This window comes from Giraffa tippelskirchi, chromosome 2 (assembly GCF_054371585.1).
Source record: "Giraffa tippelskirchi isolate mGirTip1 chromosome 2, T2T-mGirTip1v1.2.pri, whole genome shotgun sequence".
Classification (NCBI taxonomy): Eukaryota; Metazoa; Chordata; class Mammalia; order Artiodactyla; family Giraffidae; genus Giraffa; species Giraffa tippelskirchi.
Window position 1 is genome coordinate 16526390 of NC_137276.1, and position 24233 is coordinate 16550622.

Consider the following 24233-nt stretch of genomic DNA (forward strand, 5'->3'; position numbering starts at 1 on the left):
GCTCTATCCTGGTTCCCATGAAACTAGGAACGGAGGGATATGGGCGACGGGGCCAGACCTTCCAGTTTCCAAGAGTGACTAGAAATAGCTGAGCGCCGCAGAATTGATGCTTTTGAACTGTGGTGTTGGAGAAGACTCTTGAGAGTCCCTTGGACTGCAAGGAGATCCAACAATCCATCCTAAAAGAGATCAATCCTGGGTGTTCATTGGAAGGTCTGATGTTGAAGCTGAAACTCCAATACTTTGGCCACCTCATGTGAAGGGTTGACTCATTGGAAAAGAACCTAATGCTGGGTAGGATTGGGGGCAGGAGGAGAAGGGGACGACAGAGGATGAGATGGCTGGATGGCATCACCGACTCAATGGACATGGGTTTGGGTAGACTCTGGGAGTTGGTGATGGACAGAGAGGTCTGGCGTGCTGCGATTCATGGGGTCACAAAGAGTCAGACATGACTGAGTGACTGAACTGAACTGAACTGAACTGATGTAAAAATCTCCAGATGCTTAAAGTTGGCAAATGATTCAAATTTCACTTCAAAAAATCTTCATGTAGGCCAAACAAAACATATCTGTGGGCAGGACGAAACCAAAGGACCTTCTGATTGTGGTCTAATTGTGGCCTGTGCTCACCAAGCCTACCCACAATAAGAAACACATTTTCACACAAAAAGACTAAAGACTTATGCCCTTACACATATAGATAGCTAATGAAAAAGTCATGCGAAACAATACTTAACCTTTACTCTCTGCTCTTTTCTAGTCTCTTCTATTTTCTTATTATGTGGCTCAGTGGTAAAGAATCCACCTGCCAATGCAGGAGACGTAAGAGATCTGGGTTCAATCGCTGGGTCAGGAAGATCCCCTGGAGGAGGAAATGGCAACCCACTCTAGTATTCTTGCCTGGGAAATCCCATGGACAGAGGAGCCTGGCGGGCTAAAGTCCATGGGGTTGCAAAGAGTCAGACACGACTGAGTGACTGAGCACACAAGTTGGTCATGATTCATTTTGTTTCACTGGGTGAAGACCTGAAATTTGAAAACCATTGGTTTAGAACATCTGCATCAAACTACTATTGGATAAAAACAGAATAAGGTACTTTCAGGGGCAAGTGTGTTTCCATTCTTGACACTTAAAATAGTGCTTAATAGATACGTTTTGATTACCTTGAATTTCTTCACTTACAACTAGAAAAGTTTTGACAGAATGATTTCAGAATCTTTTAGCAGTCATTTTATCCTAAACAGAAGTTGACCAGAATTTGGTGTTATCTTCTGGGGTGCTTGATACAATTAAGAACTGACCCAGCTGTTAAATTCAGAGTAAAATGCTTCGTGGTTGAAGTTCAGCAGAAAGTCCCCATTCAGGCCTCATTAGCATCTAAACCTGATATTTTTGGAATGAGTTTTTCATTTAGAAAAATTTCCCCCTATGACTCCACATCACCTCTCTTCTGTGACCATGCTCACCTGGTCCCCTTGCTTGTACATCACAGCCAGGGAGAGGAGAACAAGTTCAGGTCTTGGGCAGTCTGTGAGGTACCATGTCACCCATAATCAATGCAACAGCTATTCACCTCCATTGGTTGGACATCATGTGTTTATATAGCATTCAGTATGGACCTATCAAGGCATCTCAAGAAGCATTAAAATGTAGGGGCTTTGGAGAGGGACCACCCCTCTCTTGGGGCTTTCCAGGTGGTGATAGTGGTAAAATACCCATTGATCCTTGGGTCAGGAAGATCCCCTGGAGGAGGGCATGACAACCCATTCTAGTATTCTTGCCTGGAGAATCCCATGGACAGAGGAGCCTGGTGGGCATCAGTCCATAGGGTCTCATAGAGTCAGACACAACTGAATGACTTAGCACACATGCACCCCTCTCTTGGAATATCTGAGAGGTGATCTGTCACTGCAAGGCTACTGTGCAGCAGGAAAGGGATGGTCATCCTTTGAGTTCCGAGTATGTCTGCCATCGCTCCTATCTTGAGTCAGAGGCACTCCTGCAAGATGCAACAGGGCTCAAAAAGAGCTCAGACTATGAAACAAGAGTGCAAGAGTGGCTTCATGCCGTTGAAAGGAGCAGCCATGATGGAGAGACCCCTCGGGAAAGGTCGTGCTTACTATGAAAGCCCCAGGACCACAGGGAGGTAGCACTGATATGATAGCTTTGCAAGACAGGCAGGCAAAAAAGCCATCTGACAAGCATGAATGAAATGAGGAAGGCCAGACAGAGAGCAGCAGTCTGCTAGGCCAGAGAGTATCCGATACAATAGTACCTGTGCAGTGCCAGACCATCAGGAGCAGGTTTGACGATGAGATGGGATATCCCCTTGGTTTTACAGGACCTGTGTGTCGCCTCCCTCCATTCTCATCCTCACATGGGCGAGCGGCCCCCTCTGAAGTTGTGCAGCCCACAGCCTGCACGTCTTCCTTCCCCAGAGGCAGTGATGCCAGGGAGCGAATGCTGGGGTTGGTATCAGTTGAATCACGACTCCCCACTTTCCAGAGGATGTAGAGCCAAGCTCTTCACCTGAGTGAGATTCTGTTTCTTTCTTCAGTGAAAATAGCAGAGAACACCCAGTTTTCTCTCCAAGTGTGGAGGTTTGATAAGTTATCTGAGAAGTTTGAGCACTGCAAATAATTATTGGTTAGATCTGCAAAAGAAAAAAAAAAGGCTGTGATGGATTGTTCATCAGAAACTAGGCTAGTGTGAGCTGTGTGCTCAGTCACTCAATCGTGTCTGACTCTTTGAGAAGCTATGGACTGTAGCCTGCCAGGCTCCTCTGTCCATGGGATTTTTCAGGCAAGAATATTGGAGTGGGTTGCCGTTTCCTTCTCCAGGGGATCTTCCTGACCCAGGGATCAAACCCACATCTCCTGTGTCTCCTGCACTGCGGGTAGATTCTTTACCCATGGAAATGATGAAGTCTAGAAGAAAAAAAAAAGGTACAAGAAAGGCACTGTATTCACAGATTGCACTGTAAGTTCTAGTACAATGATAATTACATTCGCAATGTGTAAGCGCTTACCACAGTTAATTGAAAATGTGCTTTTGCCAAATTAGGAAGAACAGACGTTAATAAGTAGTGGCTGAGTATACGGAAAAGGCAATGGCACCCCACTCCAGTACTCTTGCCTGGAAAATCCCACGGACGGAGGAGCCTAGTAGGCTGCAGTCTATGGGGTCGCTAGGGGTCGGACATGACTGAGCGGCTTCACTTTCACTTTTCACTTTCATGCATTGGAGAAGGAAATGGCAGCCCACTCCAGTATTCTTGCCTGGAGAATCCCAGGGACGGGGGACCCCGGTGGGCTGCCGTCTATGGGGTTGCACAGAGTCGGACACGACTGAAGCGACTTAGCAGCAGCAGCAGAGTTAGTATAAGCATGTAGCAGTAAGAATAGCAGTAGGACTTTCTTAAGACCAAGAAATGTAGTGATGAAGTCCAAGAAAAACACCAAAAGTTGAACATATCTGCTTATGGTGGGCACAGAGGGGATGGGAGGAGTGGTGAGGCAGGCAATTGCCATCATGCAGTCTCTGTGCTTTTTATGCATATAAACCTTCTTAATGTCTTAAACTTTGATAAAAGCAAAACATATGGGAGAAAACTCATACTACCCATCCAATATCTTTATTGTCAAGATTCATTTCAATGAGATAACATGTGTAAAAAGCTCAGAAATGTTAATTGAAGATCAGTTGATCTGTAGAGAATAGTAGGGTAGCTGCATAGCCCAGAGCCAAAGGGAATGGCCCAATATTCCTTGCAGAGAAAAATAAACCTAAAATGTAGGCAATAAGAACTAAACTTGTAGCTGAGCAGAGAGGCAATCAAACTGCCTGCAGCTGGGGTTTTCAGGAGACACAGGTTTGGAGCTGAACTGCTGAAGCCCTTCCCTGTATATATTCATCTCTTACTTGTTTGTCCCTTGCAGTACAATTGCTCCATTTATCTTGATAACTTTGTAAGATTATCCCCAAAGCCTTCGAGATATTATAAGCTTGCCTGGAAGCAGGAGACTGCTTCGGGAGTCTGCAGCCAGACTGCCCAGGGTTCAGATCCCAACTCTACTGTTACTAATCGTGTGACCTGGAGCAAGTCACTGAATCCTCCCCCGCTCCCCCATGCCTGTTTCCTCAGCAGGAAATAAGGATATCAGAAGTAATGGCAACCCACTCCAGTACTCTTGCCTGGAAAATCCCATAGATTGAGGAGCCTGACGGGCTTCAGTCCATGGGGTCGCTAAGAGTCGGACACGACTGAGCAACTTCACTTTCCCTTTTCACTTTCATGCATTGGAGAAGGAAATGGCAACCCACTCCAGTGTTCTTGCCTGGAGAATCCCAGGGATGGGGGAGACTGGTGGGCTTCCGTCTATAGGGTGGCACAGAGTCGGACACGACTGAAGCGACCTAGCAGCAGCAGCAGCAGTACCAACTTCATAGGGTTGTTGTGAGGATTGAATCAGTTAATATTTATAAGCCATTTAAAGGACTGCCCAGGGGAACTTCCCTGTGGTCCAATGGTTGGAACTTCACTTTCCATTGCAGGGCACGTGGGTTTGATCCCTTAGTTGGGGAACTAAGATATCACATGCCTCACAGCCAAAAAATAGAAAAAGAAAACAGAAGCAATACTGTAACAAATTCAGTAAGGACTTAAAAACTGGTCCACATCAGAAAGTCATAAAATAAAATATTGCCTGGCCCCTAAGAAGTGAAAGTGTTAGTCACTCAGTCGTGTCTGACTCTTTGTGACCCCATGGACTGTAGTCCACCAGGCTCCTCTGTCCATGGAATTCTCCAGGCAAGAATACTGGAGTGGGTTGCCATTTCATACTACAGAGGATCTGCCTGACCCATGAATTGAACCCAGGTCTCTCGCATTGCGGGCAGATTCTTTACCATCTAAGCCACCAGGGAAGCCCACAGCAAAAGCTCAGTAATTATTTGCTCTTTCTGCCATTATTATTATTATCCCTCTGGACTGAGTAAAATTGTGTGTGAAGGGGCCAACGTGTTCCCTGGAATGGAGTTCAGTGATCAGGTTAGTTTGAAGATGCAGGCAAGTGAACAAAGCTGGATGGGTGAGTTGAGGAACCACTCATTCCTGCTGGGCAGTCTCTTCGAAGTTCACCTCAAGCAGAGTAAGACTGTATAACTTTTTGTCATGAGACCCTGCTCTGAACCACATGCGTGGCTTCCCGTGGCCAGTCATCCCTACTGTCCTGGGATAAAATATTACTAAGGACCTCTCCTGGCTAGGTTCTTGATCCCCACACCCCCTGGACAAGCAAGCTGCTGATCCTAGTTCATCTTTACCCTGTGGAATGAAACAAGATGTCTGAATAGAATTTGGTGCAGGAATGTGTGGATTTTGTAAGAACAGTTGTTCTAAAAAGTTTGAGGCTAGAAGCCGGGTGTGCCCAGGATTCTTGCCAAGGAAGGTGTCCACCCACCCTGCAGCAGCCCCTGCTGGATCCTCCCATCGTCTTGTCATGTCTTGTCATGATCTGGGGACGGTGCGCTTGTTTGGCTTCTCCAAGGCTCTGATGCCACCTCTACTCCTGCCTCAGGTCAGTTCAACTGGAAATTGTGCTCCTTTGTGTGGTTCTCCTTCAGAGAGAAGCTCGGCCACAGTGGATTTGAAACTGGCCCACCAGTAAGCTCATTCCTTCAGCTTTTGTTTCTTTTTTTCCTGAATCAGAAGTTTAAGCAAGTCTTGTATCTTATGTCATTAGTTGGGTTTATTGACATCTTCAAAATTACCTAATTGATAGAGACTGTTGGCAAACCCGAGGCGTTTAACCAACTTTCTATGTCACCCGAAGGCTGGAAAAAAGAAAACCAGGCTAGTGTTAAGTGAAAGAACACACTGAACCCACATTTATAGAGCACAGACCTTGTGTTAGGAACTGTGCCAGACCCTGGGAATACAGTGACAGTAACCTCAGAATAGAGGACAGAAAAGAAAGGGAATGTATAGATGGTGCTAAGTATAAGGCAAGTAAAGAGAGTTGGGGTGAGCAGGCAGATTGATTCAACTTGGGTGGTCCCAGGAGAGCAGGATGGCATGGGAGCTGCTTTAGGATGAGACCAGAAGAGGAGGAGCCAGTCTGCAAATACCTGGGGTATGAGCCCCTTCTGGGAAAGGAGAAGGCATGTGGAGATCTTGAAGCAGCAGGAACTGGAGCTTGCAGAGCAGTGTGAAGAGGGCGTGAGAAGAGACCAGACTGGTGGGTGGGCTCTGTGGGCTGTCCTAGGGCATCTTGGATAACGCAGCAGAAGCTGCCTGGAGGCCTTAGTTGGTGGTATGATCTGCTTGAATTATGCCCTTAAAAGATCACTGCACCGGGATGACCCAGAGGGATGGGATGGGGAGGGAGGTGGGATGGGGGTTCTGGAAGGGGAAAACATGTACACCCATGGTGGATTCATGTCAATGTATGGCAAAACAAATACAATATTGTAAAGTTAAAAAATAGATAAATAAACTAATTAAAAAAATAAATTAAAAAAAAAAAGATCATTCTAGTTGCTCTGTAGCAAAGGAAGTGAATGCATGAGTCAAAAGCCCACCCTGTTTGAAGACATAGACTCTGTACGTTCTTCCCAACTGTCCCCTAAACCCCTCGTAGCACCCTACTTGGTGAGGAACCAATTACTCAGACGTACATCCTCTTGTTTCTAGTTTTCTGGCAAATCTCCAGTGTTGACATCCCCCTAGGCAAGTCGTGTTTGTGAAAACTCCCACATGAGACGTGAACTGGATCTGATGGTATCTCATTCAATTTTTTTTTCTTCTTCTTCTTCTAATGGACTCTTTCTCAAGAGGGCATTAGAAATGAAGTGATAATGAGGACACTTTTCAGAGTGGGGGTGTGTTGGTGGAAAACAAAGATATGCTTTAGCAGGGAGGATTCCATGCATTAGTAAGGGGCGGGGTGTGTGGAGGGTGTTCGAAAATCCTTGTTTGTGCGTGTACAGTTTTTCCTTCTGATTGCTGTGCTAATGCTGAGAAGCTGAGACTAACAGATGCAAGTCAGACCTGCTATTGAAAATAGAGACAGAAAATAGATTGGTGGTTGTCCAGGTTTGAACAGGGGAGGGGCTTCCCGGGTGGTGATACTGGTAAAGAACCTGCCTGCCAGTGCAGTAGACATAAGAGACACGTGTTCCATCCCTGGGTCCGGAACATCCCCTGGAGAAGGGCATGACAACCCACTCCAGTATTAATGCCTGGAGAATCCCATGGACAGAGAGCCTGGCAGGCTCCAGTCATAGCATCACAAATAGACACGACTGAAGTGACTTAGCACGCATGCACAAGCAGAGTAGGGATGGGGTGTGACTGCTAATGGGTGTTGGAGTCTCTTTTCGGGGTGATAAAAATGTACCAAAGAATACCAAAATTACGACTTATGGTGATGGTCACATAATACTGTGAATATTCCTGAAAACATTGAGTTGTGGGCTTTAAATGGGTAGATTTTAGGATATGTGAATTATATGCTGTTAGATTTTAGGATATGTGAATTATATGCTGATAAAACAAAATCTGCTATTTTGTTTATAAAAGTTAAACTCAAATGATGATACAGAAAGTTATAAGATTCATTAAGCGCACTGAATAGTCACTGGGTGTTACCCAGCAGAAGAGCATGTGTCTGTTGCTAAAAGTCATAAAAGACAGCAGAGTTGGAAATTCAGTGTATTTGTGTTTCAGGAGGAGCACATGGTTATTTATTTATGATCAAGGACCTTAAACTACAGCTCACCATATTCCCTCACTGAAATACTGTGGGAACCATCATGGCTTCCCTTCGGTGCACGCTCACTGCTGTTGGGAAAATTGCCGAGCACTTTACAGACATTAACTCATTTATTCTGACATTAACTCATTTAGCCTCGTAAGTGTCTGAATAGAATTTATCCCCATTTTACAGATGAGGAAAGTAAGGCTTGGGGGAGAAAAGTAACTTGTTTCAAGATCACAGAGCTAAGAGGGGTGGAGCCTGGATTCACATGAGGTCTGTCAGACCAGAACCCAGGTTGTGACCATCTCACAGCTGGAGGGGATCCCTCCCTGAGAGCCATCGTGTCATAGCGCATGGCTCGCAATTTGCCTGCACTGCGAGCTGCAAGATAGTCCTAACTCAGCACCTAAGAAATAGGCCAACTGTACTCTGATACTATCACTCATCTCAAGACCTCCTTCCCAGGGAGATGAGGGAGCTGCAGAGTCTGGTCCTTAGCTTACCTTGAAAGGATGTCCAGGACGAACCTTGTTCACTGTCTTCTATTCCATGTTGCCCTTTGCTCGCTGTGTTTAAGCCAAACCAGGTGTCCTGATGGTCTCCAAACATACCCCAACCCACCCCTCCATTGTCTACGATGCCTTACTCTTCCTTCCCACTCACTTAAATCCTGCCACCTACCCTTTCTTAAAGGTCCAGCTGAGAGGATACTTTCGTCTTGAAACTTTTTTCTGGTTTCTCTCTCAATTTACACTTTTGTTGCAGCACACGATTCACTCTCTACCTTGTATTTCCATTCACATTCTTTCTCTTTCTCCATCTCTCTGTCTCCTTGTCTGTCTGTCTCTCCTTTCCTCCACCTTCCTCTCCCTACCCTACCCTATTAAACTGTAAATTCTTTGAGGCCAGTTTCTGGGATTTACATGAATATCTTGGAAGAAGGGCTGTCACTTTCACCTTCTATTGCTTTTGCCCGTGAAGCCTCTGTGTCAGAAGGCTGCCTAACAAGCTGTGACTCTCCCACCTCCAGGCCTGGCTCCCACCCTCCCTCCCCTTAAAACACCCTCCCTTGTCACTGTTCACCTTCTGCCCATACCATGGTCTCAACTTCCCCTCCCTCCTCCCTGAAACTTTCTCCAACTATCTGTCCCAGCCTGATGCATGCTTCTCTCTTCAGAAGTCCTCAGTCATGTCCGATTCTTTGTGACCCCATAGAATATACAGTCCCTGAAATTCTCCAGGCCAGAATACTGGAGAGGGTTGCCGTTCCCTTCTCCAGGGTCTTCCCAACCCAGGGATCAAACCCAGGTCTCCCGCACTGCAGGCAGATTCTTTACCAGCTGAGCCACCAGGGAAGCCCTCTGAAGTCCTAGCCTAGGACAAAAGGCTGTCCTAACCGCCCAGGACAGCACTGTCTCTCTGCATTGATCAGCTCCCCAGGGAGCACTTCCTGTGTGCCGCACACAGCACTGGGGAGGGCCTGGGTGGTCTGTCTCCGCAGCTCCCCAGAAGGCCTGGGACAACACAGCACACAGCGGGTCTCATATGGTCATTATTTGTTGACTGTAGATAAGAAGTTATTTCCCAAGCGCTGGAATTTAGGAGTTTTAATGGAGGTATTTATTTAATGTCTCTCTGTCCTCTCCCCCAGTCCCATGTTGAACTTCAACTATATTTCTTTCTTTCCCAGTGATAGATTTTACTAGGTCTGAGCTTTGCTAAACTTCAGGAAATAATCTCTCTTCTCCCACTCCTGTGGATGAATCCCTGAAGTTAAATGAGAGAATGATCAAACCAGCCAGGATCAGGTTCTCTGTCATCTGGGTGACTAGGAAAATACCTGGCAAGGTGACAAGTATAGATTATGTATGTTTGCCTTTTCTTGCAAGGGTAACACTGGGCAGAATTATGTCATCCAGAAAGCCTGAACAAGTCAGAACTTCATTTCTGGAAGGAGCCTAAATACCTAAAGAGTATTCCCCGCCCCGTTTGTAAGATCATGTCTGACTCTGCACGTTAGATGCTGTGAACTCAGGTCCTTTGCTTTCCTCCTCCCCTCGGGTGTGCAGACCCCGGAGAGACCCAGGGAAAGGTGACGGTGTGTGTTTATTCACGTGGAGCAGGAGCGGGAAGAGTACTTTAGAGAGGATTCAAATTTTGTTTCTAAAATTTACCACCACGTGAATCAAAAGCCTCACATTGCTGTTTCCTAGCAGGTAAACCTCGGGCACAGTGCTGTGTTAGTAAATGTGTAACAGCAGACTCTGGGAGTAGGCACAGGGCAAAGCCCCGATTTGTTAAGTTTGCTGGTTTCTGTGGTGTAAATACCATCCGCATGACTGACTTCAGGCTACTAAGATGAGCACACGGTTGGGCAGAGCCTTGTGCAGCCAGCTCTCTGCAGCAGGCAGGAGCCAAACCAGCTCACCACTTGGTGCTCAAGCGCTCACTGAGGTTAGTCTAAGCATACACACATTAACTACGTTGATTAGTTTGTCTAAAATACTATTTTTTAATTTTTTTAAAAAGTTACATATTTTTAATTGGATAATAATTGCTTTACAATATTGTGTTGGTCTCTGCCATCCATCAACATGAATCAGTCACAGGTATACATAGGTCCCTTCCCTCCTGAACCTCCCTCCCACCTCCCACCCCATCCCACCCCTCTAGGTTGTCACAGAGCACCAGTTAGAGCTCCCTGAGTCATATAGCAAATTCCCACTGGCTCTCTGTTTTACATGTGGTAATGTATGTTTCCATGCTACTCTCTCCGTTTGTCGTCCCACCCTCCCCTGCCCCAACTGTGTCCACAAGTCTGTGTGTGTTTCCACTGCTGCCTTGCAAATAAGTTCATCAGGACCATCTTTCTAGATTCCGTATATATGCATTAATATATGATATTTGCTTTTCTGACTTATTTCACTCTGTATAATAGGCTCTAGGTTCATCATCATTAGAACTGACTCAAATATGTTCCTTTTTATGGCTGAGTAATATTCCATTGTATATATGTACGACAGCTTCTTTATCCATTCATCTGTCACTGGACATCTAGGTTGCGTCCATATTCCAGTTATTGTAAATAGTGCTGCAATGAACAATGGGGTACAAGTGGCTTTTTCAATTAGGATTTTCTCAGGATATATGCCCAGTAGTGGGAGTGCTGGGTCACATGGTAGTTTTATTCCTAGTTTTTTAAGGAATTTTCCTGCTGTTCTCCGTAGTGGCTGTTAAAATACTGTTTAACTAATTAGTAATTCTGAGTGCACTAACAAGTAGAAGCAGCCAAAAATGAAAAAGGCAAACACAGCTGGGAAGCATCCTGGTCCTGAATCAACTTCTTGGTTCTTTGTTTTTTTTAAACACCTCTCAAGTGTCTGGATTTGGAGAAGGCCATGGTGGTTTCAGGCCTAAAGTTAGACCCCATCCCAGGACCCGAGGCTTAAATGCTGATAGCCTGTGACCCTCAGTCTTCATCTGAGTACCCTCAATGGCCCCAGGGGGACCAGCATCCCTCCCAATCTCAGAGTCAACACAGAGGTGGCTCTTCTAGCAGTCCAGAAAGATGTGGTGTTCTGGCAGCAGGCTTCAGGGTGAAGTCACAGCCCAATATTTCTACTTGATCCATTTCTAAATGGAATTGCTGGTGCAGGGACAATTTGAGAGCCCTGGGTGACCTTAAAAGGCTGTATCACATTTCAGCAGGGATTTTTATTATACTTTAGAAATTCCTGCTCATAGGGATTAGTGACTGCCTCTCCTGACATTCAGCTGACTCCGGCATCGATGTGTCAGGCCGGCGCTGTGGGGGTTCCCATGAGAAGATGACCTCATGTTGTCTCCGTTTCCACCCTGCGAGGTATTCTTAAGCCCTTTTGTGTGGCCTTGGGGAAGTGGAGGGACATGGCAGGAGAGGCAGGACTGGGAGTCTCCTAACTCCTAACCCAAGGTCCTTTCTAATTACTGTTCAAGAGGAGAGGTGGGGCTTTATACCCATGACTGTGCTCCAAAGTTAAATCACTCAGTGCTGTCGGAGATGGACTCAGTTCAGTTCAGTCGCTCAGTCGTGTCCAACTCTTTGCGACCCCATGAACCGCAGCACGCCAGGCCTCCCTGAATATCACCAACTCCCGGAGTCCACCCAAACCCATGTCCATTGAGTCGATGATGCCATCTAACCATCTCATCCTCTGTCGTCCCCTTCTCCTCCTGCCCTCAATCTTTCCCAGCATCAGACTCTTTTCAAATGAGTCAGCTCTTCGCATCAGGTGGCCAAAGTATTGGAGTTTCAGCTTCAACATGAGTCCTTCCAATGAACACTCAGGACTGATCTCCTTTAGGATGGACTGGTTGGATCTCCTTGCATTCCAAGGGACTCTCAAGAGTCTTCTCTAACACCACAGTTCAAAAGCATCAATTCTTCTGCACTCAGCTTTCTTTATAGTCCAACTCTCACATCCATACATGACCACTGGAAAAACCATAGCCTTGACTAGATGGACCTTTGTTGGCAAAGTAATGTCTCTGCTTTTTAATATGCTATCTAGGTTGGTCATAACTTTCCTTTCAAGGAGTAAGCGTCTTTTAATTTCATGGCTGCAGTCACTATCTGCAGTGATTTTGGAGCCCAGAAAAATAAAGTCAGCCATTGTTTCCACTGTTTCTCCATCTATCTGCCATGAAGTGATGGGACTGGATGCCATGATCTTAGTTTTCTGAATGTTGAGCTTTAAGCCAACTTTTTCACTGTCCACTTTCACTTTCATCAAGAGGCTCTTTAGTTCTTCTTCACTTTCTGCCATAAGGGTGGTGTCATCTGCATATCTGGGGTTATTGATATTTCTCCTGGCAGAGATGGACTAGGAGAGGTCAAAGAAGGGTGTTGCCTCATTGAGTCATCTTAACCAAAAGGTGTGTCGAGGGAGTCAGTCTTTTAGAAGGAGGAGGATAAGACACCCAAGCTGATGTTAAACCGCTTCTAAGATTAACCTTTATACATAAAAAGCAGGGGTAGCATGGCAGGGTAGAAGCATCCTATGATTTAGAATGAAATTTAGGAGGAAATTTCCTAGCTGAATTTTTATAATCCTAGCACCTCTTTGCCATGGGGGAATCAGATTAACTGGATTAGAGCCTGGGCTGTTTCTATAATCAGGATCCCAGCTGCCTCATGGCTGATGGTGTCTTTTATGTTGGGAGGAATAGCAGAGGCCTATGGCATTGGCTCAGAAAAGAAACGTCACATACTGGGATCTCTTACAAGTGGAAAGCCCAAAGTGGCAGAAAGTTAGAGCCATCCGACTGCTCGCTGGGAGTGTTTGTACTAAGGCAGCCCTGTGCTTTGTGCCAAATAATAATCCTGATTACCAGACTAACGTAGTGGGAGAAAATTAGGTCACGGAAGCCAATTCAAAGAAGGATCATTTTGGGTAACTAACAACATAGTAACAGTGGGTAGCTTCCTGTAACTACCACTTGCCACAGCAGGAAATAGACTTTTAGGTAAACTGTGAATTAAGCACTCTATGCACTCATTTAAACTCTTGAGTTTTTTGATTCCTAGGCTCAATAATAGTACCTCTCTAGCATAAAGAATGGAGAAGGCAATGGCACCCCACTCCAGTACTCTTGCCTGGAAAATCCCATGGATGGAGGAGCCTGGTAGGCTGCAGTCCATGGGGTTGCTAAGAGTTGGACACGACTGAGCGACTTCACTTTCACTTTTCACTTTCCTGCATTGGAGAAGGAAATGGCAACCCACTCCAGTGTTCCTGCCTGGAGAATCCCAGGGACAGCAGAGCCTGGTGGGCTGCCATCTATGGGTCACACAGAGTTGGACACGACTGAAGTGACTTAGTAGCAGCTGCAGCAGCATAAAGAAAGGGAGTAGGAGGCAGAGAGAAGCGGTAGGAGGGGGAGAACACATCTGTGTGATGCGTGTTTACAATTAAGTGGGAACTGATGGGGTAGAAGGGCTTCCCTGGTGGCTCAGTGATAAAAATCCACCTGCCAATGCGGGAGATGCAGGTTCGATCCCTGGGTCAGGAAGATCCCTTGGAGAAGGAAATGGCAACCCACTCCGGTATTCTTGCCTGGGAAATCCCATGAACAGAGGAGCCTGGCGGGCTACAGTCCATGAGGTCATAAAAGAGTCAGATGCGACTGGTGGCTCAGATGGTAAAGCGTCTGCCTGCAATGCTGGAGACCCGGGTTCGATCCCTGGGTCGGGAAGATCCCCTGGAGAAGGAAATGGCAATCCACTCCAATACTCTTGCCTGGAAAATTTCATGGATGGAGGAGCCTGGTGGGCTACAGTCCATGGGGTCGCAAAGAGTCGGACACAACTGAGTGACTTCACTTCACGACTTCGCGACTAAACAGCAACAATGCAGTAGAAGCTTAGAAAGTATTCTTAGTAATGAAGCATTCTCTCTGAAATGTAGACTCCTAGGAAAACAGGATTCCTATCTTCAGGCAGAAACCAAGCTTAGCAGCGGAATATCATTGTGTGATTGCAAACCCAGACTAGTCCCAACCAGAGACAATTTTCCAGCCCAGACCTCTGCTCAGAGCGGAGGCTGCAGGCAGTGTCCTCCTGAACTTGTGTTGGTTTTCCTCGGTCTGTTCCCCTTCCCCTGCAATTGTTCTTTTCCCGTAAGTCGCCGCAGCCTGGAGTAACTTCTTTTGGTATTTGAAGTGCTATTTCCCATCTGCTTATTTACTAGCAGGTGTTACCTATGGGATTCTGATGCAGCTGGGTATTCAGCATTTCTGAACTGTGTAATCAGAATCTAGTACATCACACTAGTGTGGTTTCCGTCTAGGCTGCACAAGACTTTCCTGTGGAAACCCCCTACGCAGTGCTTCAGAGCCTGGGCTTTGGAGTCAGAAGACTTCCTTGCTGTGTGATCTTGAGCAAGGTTTTGAACTCCTTGTTTTGGTATTCTGCTCTGCAAAACAGGAATAATGAAACAACTCCCCCAGGAAGGCAGTTGTAAGGTTATCTGTGATTGCAGGGAAAAAACAGTTATGACAGGGCCTTGGATATAGTAAGTACTCAATAAATGGTTCTTCTGCAATAATAGAATAGTGTTACAGAGTGACCTTGAGATGTCATATGTTCAGGAGTCACTAGCTTCATGGGGGAGGTACCTCAGTAGTGGTATTGAATGATAACCCTCTTTTCCGTGATCTAAAAATTAAACTGAGGAGCACAGAAAGAACAGCTCAGGTTATTTGAAATAAGAAGAATCCCAGAAAGCTGAAGGAATTGATCTTGGGATTTTGTAGGGTCAGGACTGATGCATCGTGAAACCAAAGCAAACTTAGAGCAAGAGACAATTAAGTGCTGGACAACAGTGCAGATATTTAGTGCTTTAGGACTTGGAAGAGAATGAAATATTTTATGCATATAAACTACAGTGATAGCATCAGATAAGAGCCAGGATGTGGACTAGGCCTTGTGTGTCCGGTTGGATTTGAGCGGATGAGGAGTTGTTCAGTCATTCAGTCATGTCCGATTCTTTGCGACCCCATGGACTGCAGCATGCCAGGCTTCCCTGTCCTTCACCATCTCCTGAAGCTTGCTCAAACTCATATCCATTGAGTCGGTGATGCCATCCAGCAATCACATCCTCTGTTGTCCCCTTCTCCTCCTGCCTTCAGTCTTTCCCAGCATCAGGGTCTTTTCTAATGAGTCAGCTTTTTGTGTCAGGTGGCCAAAGTATTGGAGCTTCAGCATCAGTTCTTTCAATAAATAGTCATGGTTGATTTCCTTTAGGGTTGACTGGTTTGATCTCCTTGTAGTCCAAGAGACTCTCAAGATTATTCTCCAACACCACAGTTCAAAAGCATTAACTCTTCAGTGAGCAGCTTTCTTTATGGTCCAACTCTCACATCCATACATGACTACTGGAAAAATCATAGCTTTGACTAGATGGACCTTTGTTGACAAAGAAATGTCTCTGTTTTTCAATATGCTGACTAGGTTGGTCATAGCTTTTCTTCCAAGGAGCAAGCAGATGAGGAGAGGAGAAGTTATTTTAAGTGAGGCATATGACGTGAGTAAAGGCAAGGAAGATGAAGATCAGGAAGTAGTCAGGAGACCTCATCAAAGGAGGCTTTGTATATTCTTACAAATGGACAGCAGAGGACTTTAGTGTTCATCTTTCAGATTGGCCTGAGTTCAGAACCAATCAACACAGTGAGAAGTACTTAACAAATGTAGTTCCTTCTTAAATATCTAAATAGCTATCATGGGTCATGTTATTGAAGATCTCTGAAATAGTACCAAGAACTTTAGACTTGATAAATTGGGACTAAGAGAAACAATGGATGTTATTTTGTTTTTATTTTAATAAATTTTATTTTTAGAGCAGTCTTAGACTTACAGAAAATTTGAGAAAATAATAGTTTCCATATACTAGTTTTCCATGTGAGTAACATCTTGCATTAACATAATTCATTTGTAATAGTTAATGAACAAAGGTTGACACGTTGTTAACTTAAGTCTGTGTTTTATTTATATTTTCTTGTTTTTTTCTCATGTCTTTTTTCTGTTCTGGGATTCCATCCAGGACACCATACTGCATTTAGTCATCGCATCATTTTCGGCTCCTCCTGGCTGTGACAGTGTGACTTTCCTTCTTGCTTCTGATGATCTTGACGATTGTGAAGAGTACTAATCAGGTTTTTGTGCAAAGTCCCTCATTTTGGGGATTTTCTCATGATTAGACTAGGGTTATGACGTTTATGGGAGAGAAGGTCATGGGGGCAAAATGCCAATTGTCATCACATCATATCAGAGGTACACACTCTCAACATGATGTTGATTGTTGGTGTTGACCTTGATTGCCCAGGTGAGGTAGTGCTTGTTAGATTTGTTCACTGTAAAGATTCTCTCCCACCCAACTGCCATACTGTCCCCTCTGGAATGAAGTCACCAAGCACAGCCTGAGCTTACGGAGTGGGGAGTAATGTCCACCTCTTTGAGTGACCTGCACTTCTAAGGCCACACTGAAGAAGAAAGAGCCAAGGTGCTGGGAACTCTCAGCAATCTTGAGAAAGGGGTTGAAGGGTGGATTCATGTGGTGAGTGAAGGGATGACTAAAGGATGGGAGGGTGGACAGAATTTCATGGGGGATGAATGAGAGGGTGGGATCAGGATGACTGAGAGGTTCCAAGCATCAGTGATTAGGGGATTGTTTGGCTGTAGAGAGCACTGAATTGGTTTATTGCCAACTTTCTGTTTCATGGCTGTGTCACCCTGGGTGAATCACTTTGTCCCTCTGAGTCTCCGTCTGCCTGTTTTAAAAATGGGCTTGACTGTTACTGCTCTTCCTACCTCATAAGGCTCTTGTGAGAGTGACTTGAGATAATGCAGATGGAAGGGTTTTGAAAACCATCAAGCCTGGTGTGGTTTCAAAGGCTGGTGGAGAGAGTGATGGTGCTAATGAGAGGGAAGGGCACTTGGGAGGGGACTATATTACCTGGGAGACTCTGAATAGTTCAAATCAGTTCAGTTCAGCTGCTCAGTCATGTCCAACTCCTTGCAACCACATGGATTGCAGCATACCAGACCTCCCTGTCCATCACCAGCTCCTGGAGCTTGCTCAAACTCATGTCAGTTGAGTTAGTGATGCCTTCCAACCATCTTATCCTCTGTTACCCCCTTCTCCTCCTGTCTTCAACCTTTCCCAGCATCAGGGTATTTTCTAATGAGTCAGCATCATGTGGCCAAAATATTGAAGCTTCAGCTTTAGTATCAATCCTTCCAATGAATATTCAGGACTGATTTCCTTTAGGATTGACTGGTTGGATCTCCTTGCAGCCCAAGGGACTCTCAAGAGTCTTCTCCAACACCACAGTTCAAAAGCATCAATTCTTCAGTTCTTTATGGTCCAACTCTCACATCCATAAATGACTACTGGAAAAACCATAGCTTTGACCATACGTACTTTTTGGGCAAAGTAAAGTGGTATCTTTTATTGGTGGGATCCAACATTCTCCTGTCGATGGTTTTTCAGCAGTTTTGGAGTGCTCGCAGGAAAAGATGAGCACACATCCTTCTACTCCACCATCTTGACAGATATGAATAGTTCAAATAGCCCGGGGCAATTATAATGCATATGAATGCTGTCATATAGGCTCATGATAGTCACCCACTAAAGAGATTTTTATCTCCAATATGCTTTCTCAGATGTTCTGATTCTAGTAGTCTAGTTTCATGGTCTGTCCCCCAGATAGGAGGAACTTAGATGAGGTGAAGCTGGTTCTGGAATATTAGGAAGGACTCCACCTAATCATTTTAGCTTTCCTCTCATGGCCATAATGTCCTCTGTTTGAGGACACTGAAGGTGACAGTTTTCCTTAGTGATCTCCACTTTCTGTCCCAGTCTCATTGCCTGTAATCTCCAGTAGGCATTTCCAAAGTAACAGATTCTAATGGAACTGTGGTTCCTGTTCTATGCTCGAGTCTCAGGGATAAGGCTAACCTGCTTCGCTTGACTTTGAAAGGCAGTGTGAAACTTACATTAGGCTTGCAATAGACTGCCTTAACTGAGTCTCCAGAATCCCTCCAAACTGGAGTGGAGGAATCCCTTTACCTTTTCAGGCAAGCAGACTCTTGGCTCTTCATACACATTTCCTCACTGTTAAGGAGATATGCAACCACGCTTCAGGTTTTCCATTGTATTATTCTTATTGTAGCAACAAACTGTTGGGCCATGGAAAATTTTAACCGTGGCTGCCCAGATTCCGGGATGAACCACTGACTACTTGGTACAGTAGAAAGATTTGGGAAGTTCAAGTGCTAAGTGTACCTCTGCCAATAATTCGGGGCTGACTTTGGGCAAGAAATGTAAGCTCTTGGCCCCTCATTTTCCCTATCAGTAGAATAAGGAGGGACCACCCAGGCTCTGAAAGATGAAGCAATCAAGGAAAGAGTAGGAACAGGGCCAGCTGGCAAATAAGAGGAGTACAGAATTAATGTCATTTTTATATTGCAGCTGACCCAGCATATTTCAAAAATATAGAATTGAGCCAAAGAATATACATTTGGTATTAACCAAACTGCCAAAGGAAGTTATGTAAAACCTCTTTATTGAGCTTGAAAAAGGAGAGACATTCTTTTCTCTATCCCGATTTGGGTTGGGATGAAATCAATACTGAGTCTCTTTTGGTCTTTGGATTCTGTCCTCTAACAAGCAAAGCCCATTTCTTCACAAGTAGGTGGTTCTGAGATGTGTCTGCCTAGACTGATGTGTGATGGAACAGTAAGTAAAATGATAAAGTCTCCACTCATCTCTGGGTGAAAATGGAGGTCATCTCTGGGCATGGAGGATTTTGCAGTGTAATATATATTTCCAAAGGGAAACGCTTGCAAAATGCAGATGCTGATCCCAATTCTGACTCTATGACTAGTGCCAGCCTTTGCCCTGGCAACTTTGTTGAGACAAACAGGAGAGCCAAGAAGTGAAATGATATTTTCCTTCCCTCATCATTACTCAGCATAGCCAGCTTGCTTAGTTATGAAAAATTCAAGTGTCAAGAGAAACTGCAGTGCAGTTTCTCATCCAAAAATGCATTCTCCCTCGTGGTCAAGACATCCACTGTGTTCTAATATTGTTCCTGAGATGGATGGTCTTATGGGTTAATTTTTTCCACTCTAACTCTACTCTGTAACTTGCTTTGCAATATTGTCTGAATTCTATGGGGACAATCATTCTTAAACTGTAGTACGTAGAATCACCTGAGCAGCTTACTAAAATGATACGTCTCCTGACTTTAACCCCTAGTTCAGTGGGGTTGAGGAATCTGCATTTTTATTTTTATTTATTTTTTAACTTTTTATTTTATATTGGTAATAGCTGATTAACAGTGTTGTGATAGTTTCACATGGACAGCAAAGGCACTCAGCCACACATGTACATGTGTACATTCTTCCCCAAACTCCACTCCCATCCCAGCTGTCACATAACATTGAGCAGAATTCCCTGTGCCTTATGGTAGGACCTTGTCGTAGTCACTAAATTTGTCTGACTCTTTTGAGACCCCATGGACTGTAAGCCGCCAGGCTCCTCTATCCATGGGATTGCCCAGGCAAGAATACTGGAGTGGGTTGTCAATTCCTTCTCCAGGGGATCTTCCTAACTCAGGAATGGAACCCAAGTCTCCTGCGTTGCAGGTGGATTCTTTACCATTGAGCCACCTGGGAGGCAGGACTTTATACGTTATCCATTTTAAATATAGCAGTGTGTACATGTCCATCCCAAACTATCCCTTTCCCCCATCCTTCCCCGCTGGGAATCATAAGTTGATTCTCTAAGTCTGTGAGTCATTTGTATCATTTCTTTTTAGATTCCACATGTAAGGGATATCATATGTTATTTCTCTTTCTCTGTCTAACTTCTTTCACTTAATATGATAATCTCCAGGTCCATTCATGATGCTGCAAATGGCATTATTTCATTCTTTCTAATGGCTGAGTAATATTCCATTGTATATATGTACCACACCTTTATCCATTCATCTGTTGATTGACATGGGTTGTTTCCATGTCCCACCTAACATAAATAGTGCTGCAACGAACACTGGGGTGCATGTAGGAATCTGCATTTTTAATACATGACACAAGGGATTCTGTTAAAGGAGATCAGCCACACTATCTTGAAGATCACCATCTGGGTATCATGCCCAGCTAACAATATTTTACTGCACACAGTGTATAAGCCTTTACAAGCCAAGTCCTAGTTGTGGCTTTGAAACAGCTCTTGAGCCCACCTAAATAAGTTATTGCCCAACTTATAACAGTCATTGCTGGGCTTATAATAATTTCTGATTTAGACAAATGGCCCAGGAAGAACATGAGCTTGGGAGTCAGAAAGGCCTGGGTGTAGACCTTTGAGCCTCGACTTACTGTTCTTTGAGCAGACTGCTCAGCTTCTCTGAGGCTCGGTTTCCTCATCTGTCAAATGGGAACAGTATTACCCACCTTACTGGGAGAGGGGTGGTGAGGATGGAATAAAATGACTTATGTGTAAGCACCTCACCAACAGGGGAGCCTGGCACTTAGAGGCAGATGCTAAATAAATATTATTTTCCTCCATTTGTACTGGAAGCAAGAATTTGAAACAAACACATGAAAAACCTTGCATAAAGCAGACAGTGTTATGGGAAACTTTTTTTTTTTAATGCTCAGATCAATCGATTTTTGGCCTTATTGCACATCACTTTAAAAGTCAGTGGTTGTTTAGAGATCTTGAAAGCATGTCCCTTCATAATTCCTTCAGGCAGTACTGACTTCTGTTGTGAATATAGGTTTCCAAGAAAGATCCCAGCAGGCCGATAGGGAAATGCAGGGGTATCATGATGGTGGCACCTTTGCCAAACACTTCAGGGACCAGTGCAGAAAATTCAGATCAGGTGTTGAACCCGAAACTAAACCTGCTCCTAGTCTCAGTCTCACAAGAAGAACCTTGTTGCTGAGAATCTAGCTAGTAATGGATTATTTGGACTGTCTTGTTCAAGCTCTTTCCAGGTGAAATGTGAACGTTACAGTGGTCCGAGAGAAACAATGCACTATTATACTTGGCGTTTACAGAGAGCTCCTTGCTGGGAGGTGATTTCGAAGTTCAATTTCAGCAATATCTGCCCACACCCCCCTCTCTCACCATGTCCAATCCTGTTTTACTGTTTGAAAAAAAATGACCTTTATTCTTTGTGTTGGTTGATTAATTTTAGGCTCACTCTTCTTACCCCCTATCATGCTTATGTCGGTACTTATGCAATACGTTTTTATATATCGCATGATTCCTCCTTCTGAGGACCCAAATCAGAAAAGGAATTTAATAGCTAAAAATGCCTCTCTGCATTTTCTGGCTGAACAAACTGCAAGTTCAGTGCAGACCCTTGGGTAGCATCAAGTCACAGGTGTCCTCTTGCTGTCTTCTCTCTTGGTCCTTTGTCAGGGGAGCCTGCATCCTATCCTGGGGCAGGGCGATCACAGTAACTTCCATTCTCTGAAGGCTACACTCTGGAAACTGAAAGAATAATCCCTGTAAACCCCATCATATGATTTTAGAGCCTGGAAAGAGCCTCAGATCCAATCCTGCTTATTTTACAGGAGAGGAGTCTGAGGTTCAGAGACATCCACATAGTTTCTAATTGATTTTTTTCTTGAATGACTACCTGCAGTGTGTGTACCAGGAACCGTGCACACAATGCGTACTAAGTCACTTTCGTTGTGTTCAACTCTTTGTGACCCCGTGGACTTTAGTTCACCAGGCTCCTCTGTCTGTGAGACTTTTCAGGCAAGAATACTGGAGTGGGTTGCCATTTCCTTCTCCAGCACACACAATGTGAGGCTCATAATAGACCTCCAGCAGGTTCAGTGAGTTGCCAAATGAAGATGAGGAATGACTGTCTGGTAGACAAGAAACTAGCCAGCGCCTGCTAACTAAGAAGGAAATAAAGGTTGACTAAGCCCCTTTGGTGCACGAGTGCCCTGCTATGTTCTGAGGAGCTGGGGGAAGGGAAGAGGAGTCCCAGAGGGGAGAAAACAATATGTGAACTTTATTAATAACCAGCCCTCATCTTCAGGGGACTTACAGTCTGCAGTGAACTCCTGGCTGAAAGGCATTTTCTAAATCAAGGTAGGCACACATCACACCATATTGAACCAAGCAAGATTATGTATGTAATGACTCAGTAATTTAATACATAGTCCTTGAGATGTTTGGGAAGAAGAGAGAAGAGTGCTGGCTCCCAGAGAAATAAGCATAGCATTTTCCCCAACAGTGGACTGTTACAGCCACAACTCTCCCTTCGCTTTGTGTATCCCCGTGATTATGAGATGGCGGCAGGGCCTCCACTGGTGCTTAATGAATCAATACATGGCCCATTCGATTCTAAAATCATGGGTATACTTATACCGTCCACAGTGACTCCTTTTGTAGGAACGCTTTCTACTCACATGGATCTTTCATTGTTTTTCTTTCAGTGGCCCACCCTCAGGACCCTCACCACCCATCAGAGAAGCCTGTCATTCACTGCCATAAATGTGGGGAGCCGTGCAAAGGGGAAGTGCTTCGGGTCCAGACCAAGCATTTCCACATCAAATGTTTCACCTGCAAAGGTAAGGCACCTCTGGCTTCCTGGCGATGTGGCATGTCACGGTCAGTGTTTGTCTGGGAGGCAGCCCCGTCTCCTTAACTCCATCCCAAGTCACCAGATGATAACTGAATGTGCTCCCAAGTCCTGGAGTTGTTCGCCTTCTCTAATTCAGGAATAGATTGAAGTTAAGGGGAATACTGAGCTTGCCCCAGCTCCAAGACCAGGGGTACATAGGCCTTTGGGTGTTCACTGAGGTTCCTTATCCTGAGAGGGAATAATAATTGTGATAGAGCAATGAAATAAAGTCTTGTGTTCTGTGTTTTATGGTTCTTTAAAAAAATTGAAAAAAATTTTAAATATTATTGAAGCACATTTGATTGCCTGGAAAATTCCATGGACAGGGGAGCCTGGCAGACTACATTCTGGGGTTGCAAAAGAATTCAACATGACTTTGTGACTGAGACACAGACATGACACAACATGTTGTTCTTGTTCAGTCGCTAAGTTGTGTCCGACTCTGTGACCCCATGGACTGCAGCAGGTCAGGTCCCTGTCCTTCACCATATCCTGAAGATTGCTCAAAGTCATGGCCACTGAACCGGTGATGTTATCCAGCTGTTTCACCCTCTATCGCCCCCTTCTCCTCCTGCCTTCAATCTTTCCCAGCATCAGGGTCTTTTCCAGTGAGTCAGTTCTTCACATCAGGGGGCCAAAGTATTGGAGTTTCAGCTTCAGCATCAGTCCTTCCAATGAATATTCAGGACTGATTTCTTTTAGGATTGACGGTTTGATCTCCTTGCTGTCCAAGGGACTCTCAAGGGTCCCTTTCAGACATGACATAGTTGATTTACAATATGATGTTAATATCTGCAATACAGCTAAATGATTCAGTTATACATTATTTGTCATAGTCTTTTCCATTCTGGTTTATCACAGGATATCGAGTATAGCTCCCTGTGCTATATGGTAGGACCTCTTTATTTATCTGTCCTTTATGTTTCTTTTCGACTGTGATGAGGACTCTGACTTCAAAGTAACCATGTCCCAAAACTCTTGAATGGACCAGAGGTGACGTTCCACAATTAGAAAGAGAGCCCTAAGATACAAATGGCTGTGGAAATAAAAAGAAGAGCTGGACTCTTTTGGATTTTGAAAGAGGAAGAAGAAAGAGGACACTGAATATCTTATAGGAGAGCTAGATAAGTATGAAGGTGGGAAGGGGTTGCAGTGGAAGAATTAGAGTTCACAGCACAAACTTAAACCAATTAACTGTCCAGGACTTCATAGGTTTAGCTGTAGCAAGATCAGGATTGGTGAGCAGGAGTTTTGTTGGTGAACCTCTGTTACTTCCTAAGA

The 24233-nt window shown here is 44.7% G+C and overlaps 1 protein-coding gene across 19 annotated transcripts in view; it reads left to right on the forward strand.

Annotated features, from left to right (window-relative positions):
* The window catches only part of ABLIM1 (actin binding LIM protein 1), a 331405-nt gene that overhangs the window by 147418 nt on the left and 159754 nt on the right, over window positions 1-24233 (forward strand). For 18 of the 19 annotated variants that reach the window (XR_014077821.1, XR_014077825.1, XR_014077827.1 and 15 more), the window contains exon 2: window positions 22765-22899. Coding sequence is in view for 4 of the 19 variants with exons in the window: in XM_081573528.1 (XP_081429654.1) it covers window positions 22765-22899 (135 nt within the window). In the remaining 15 variants the exon portion in view is untranslated. Of the gene's footprint in view, window positions 1-10894; window positions 10921-22764; window positions 22900-24233 lie in introns of all 19 variants that reach the window. The other variant, XM_081573531.1, reaches the window with a different exon arrangement.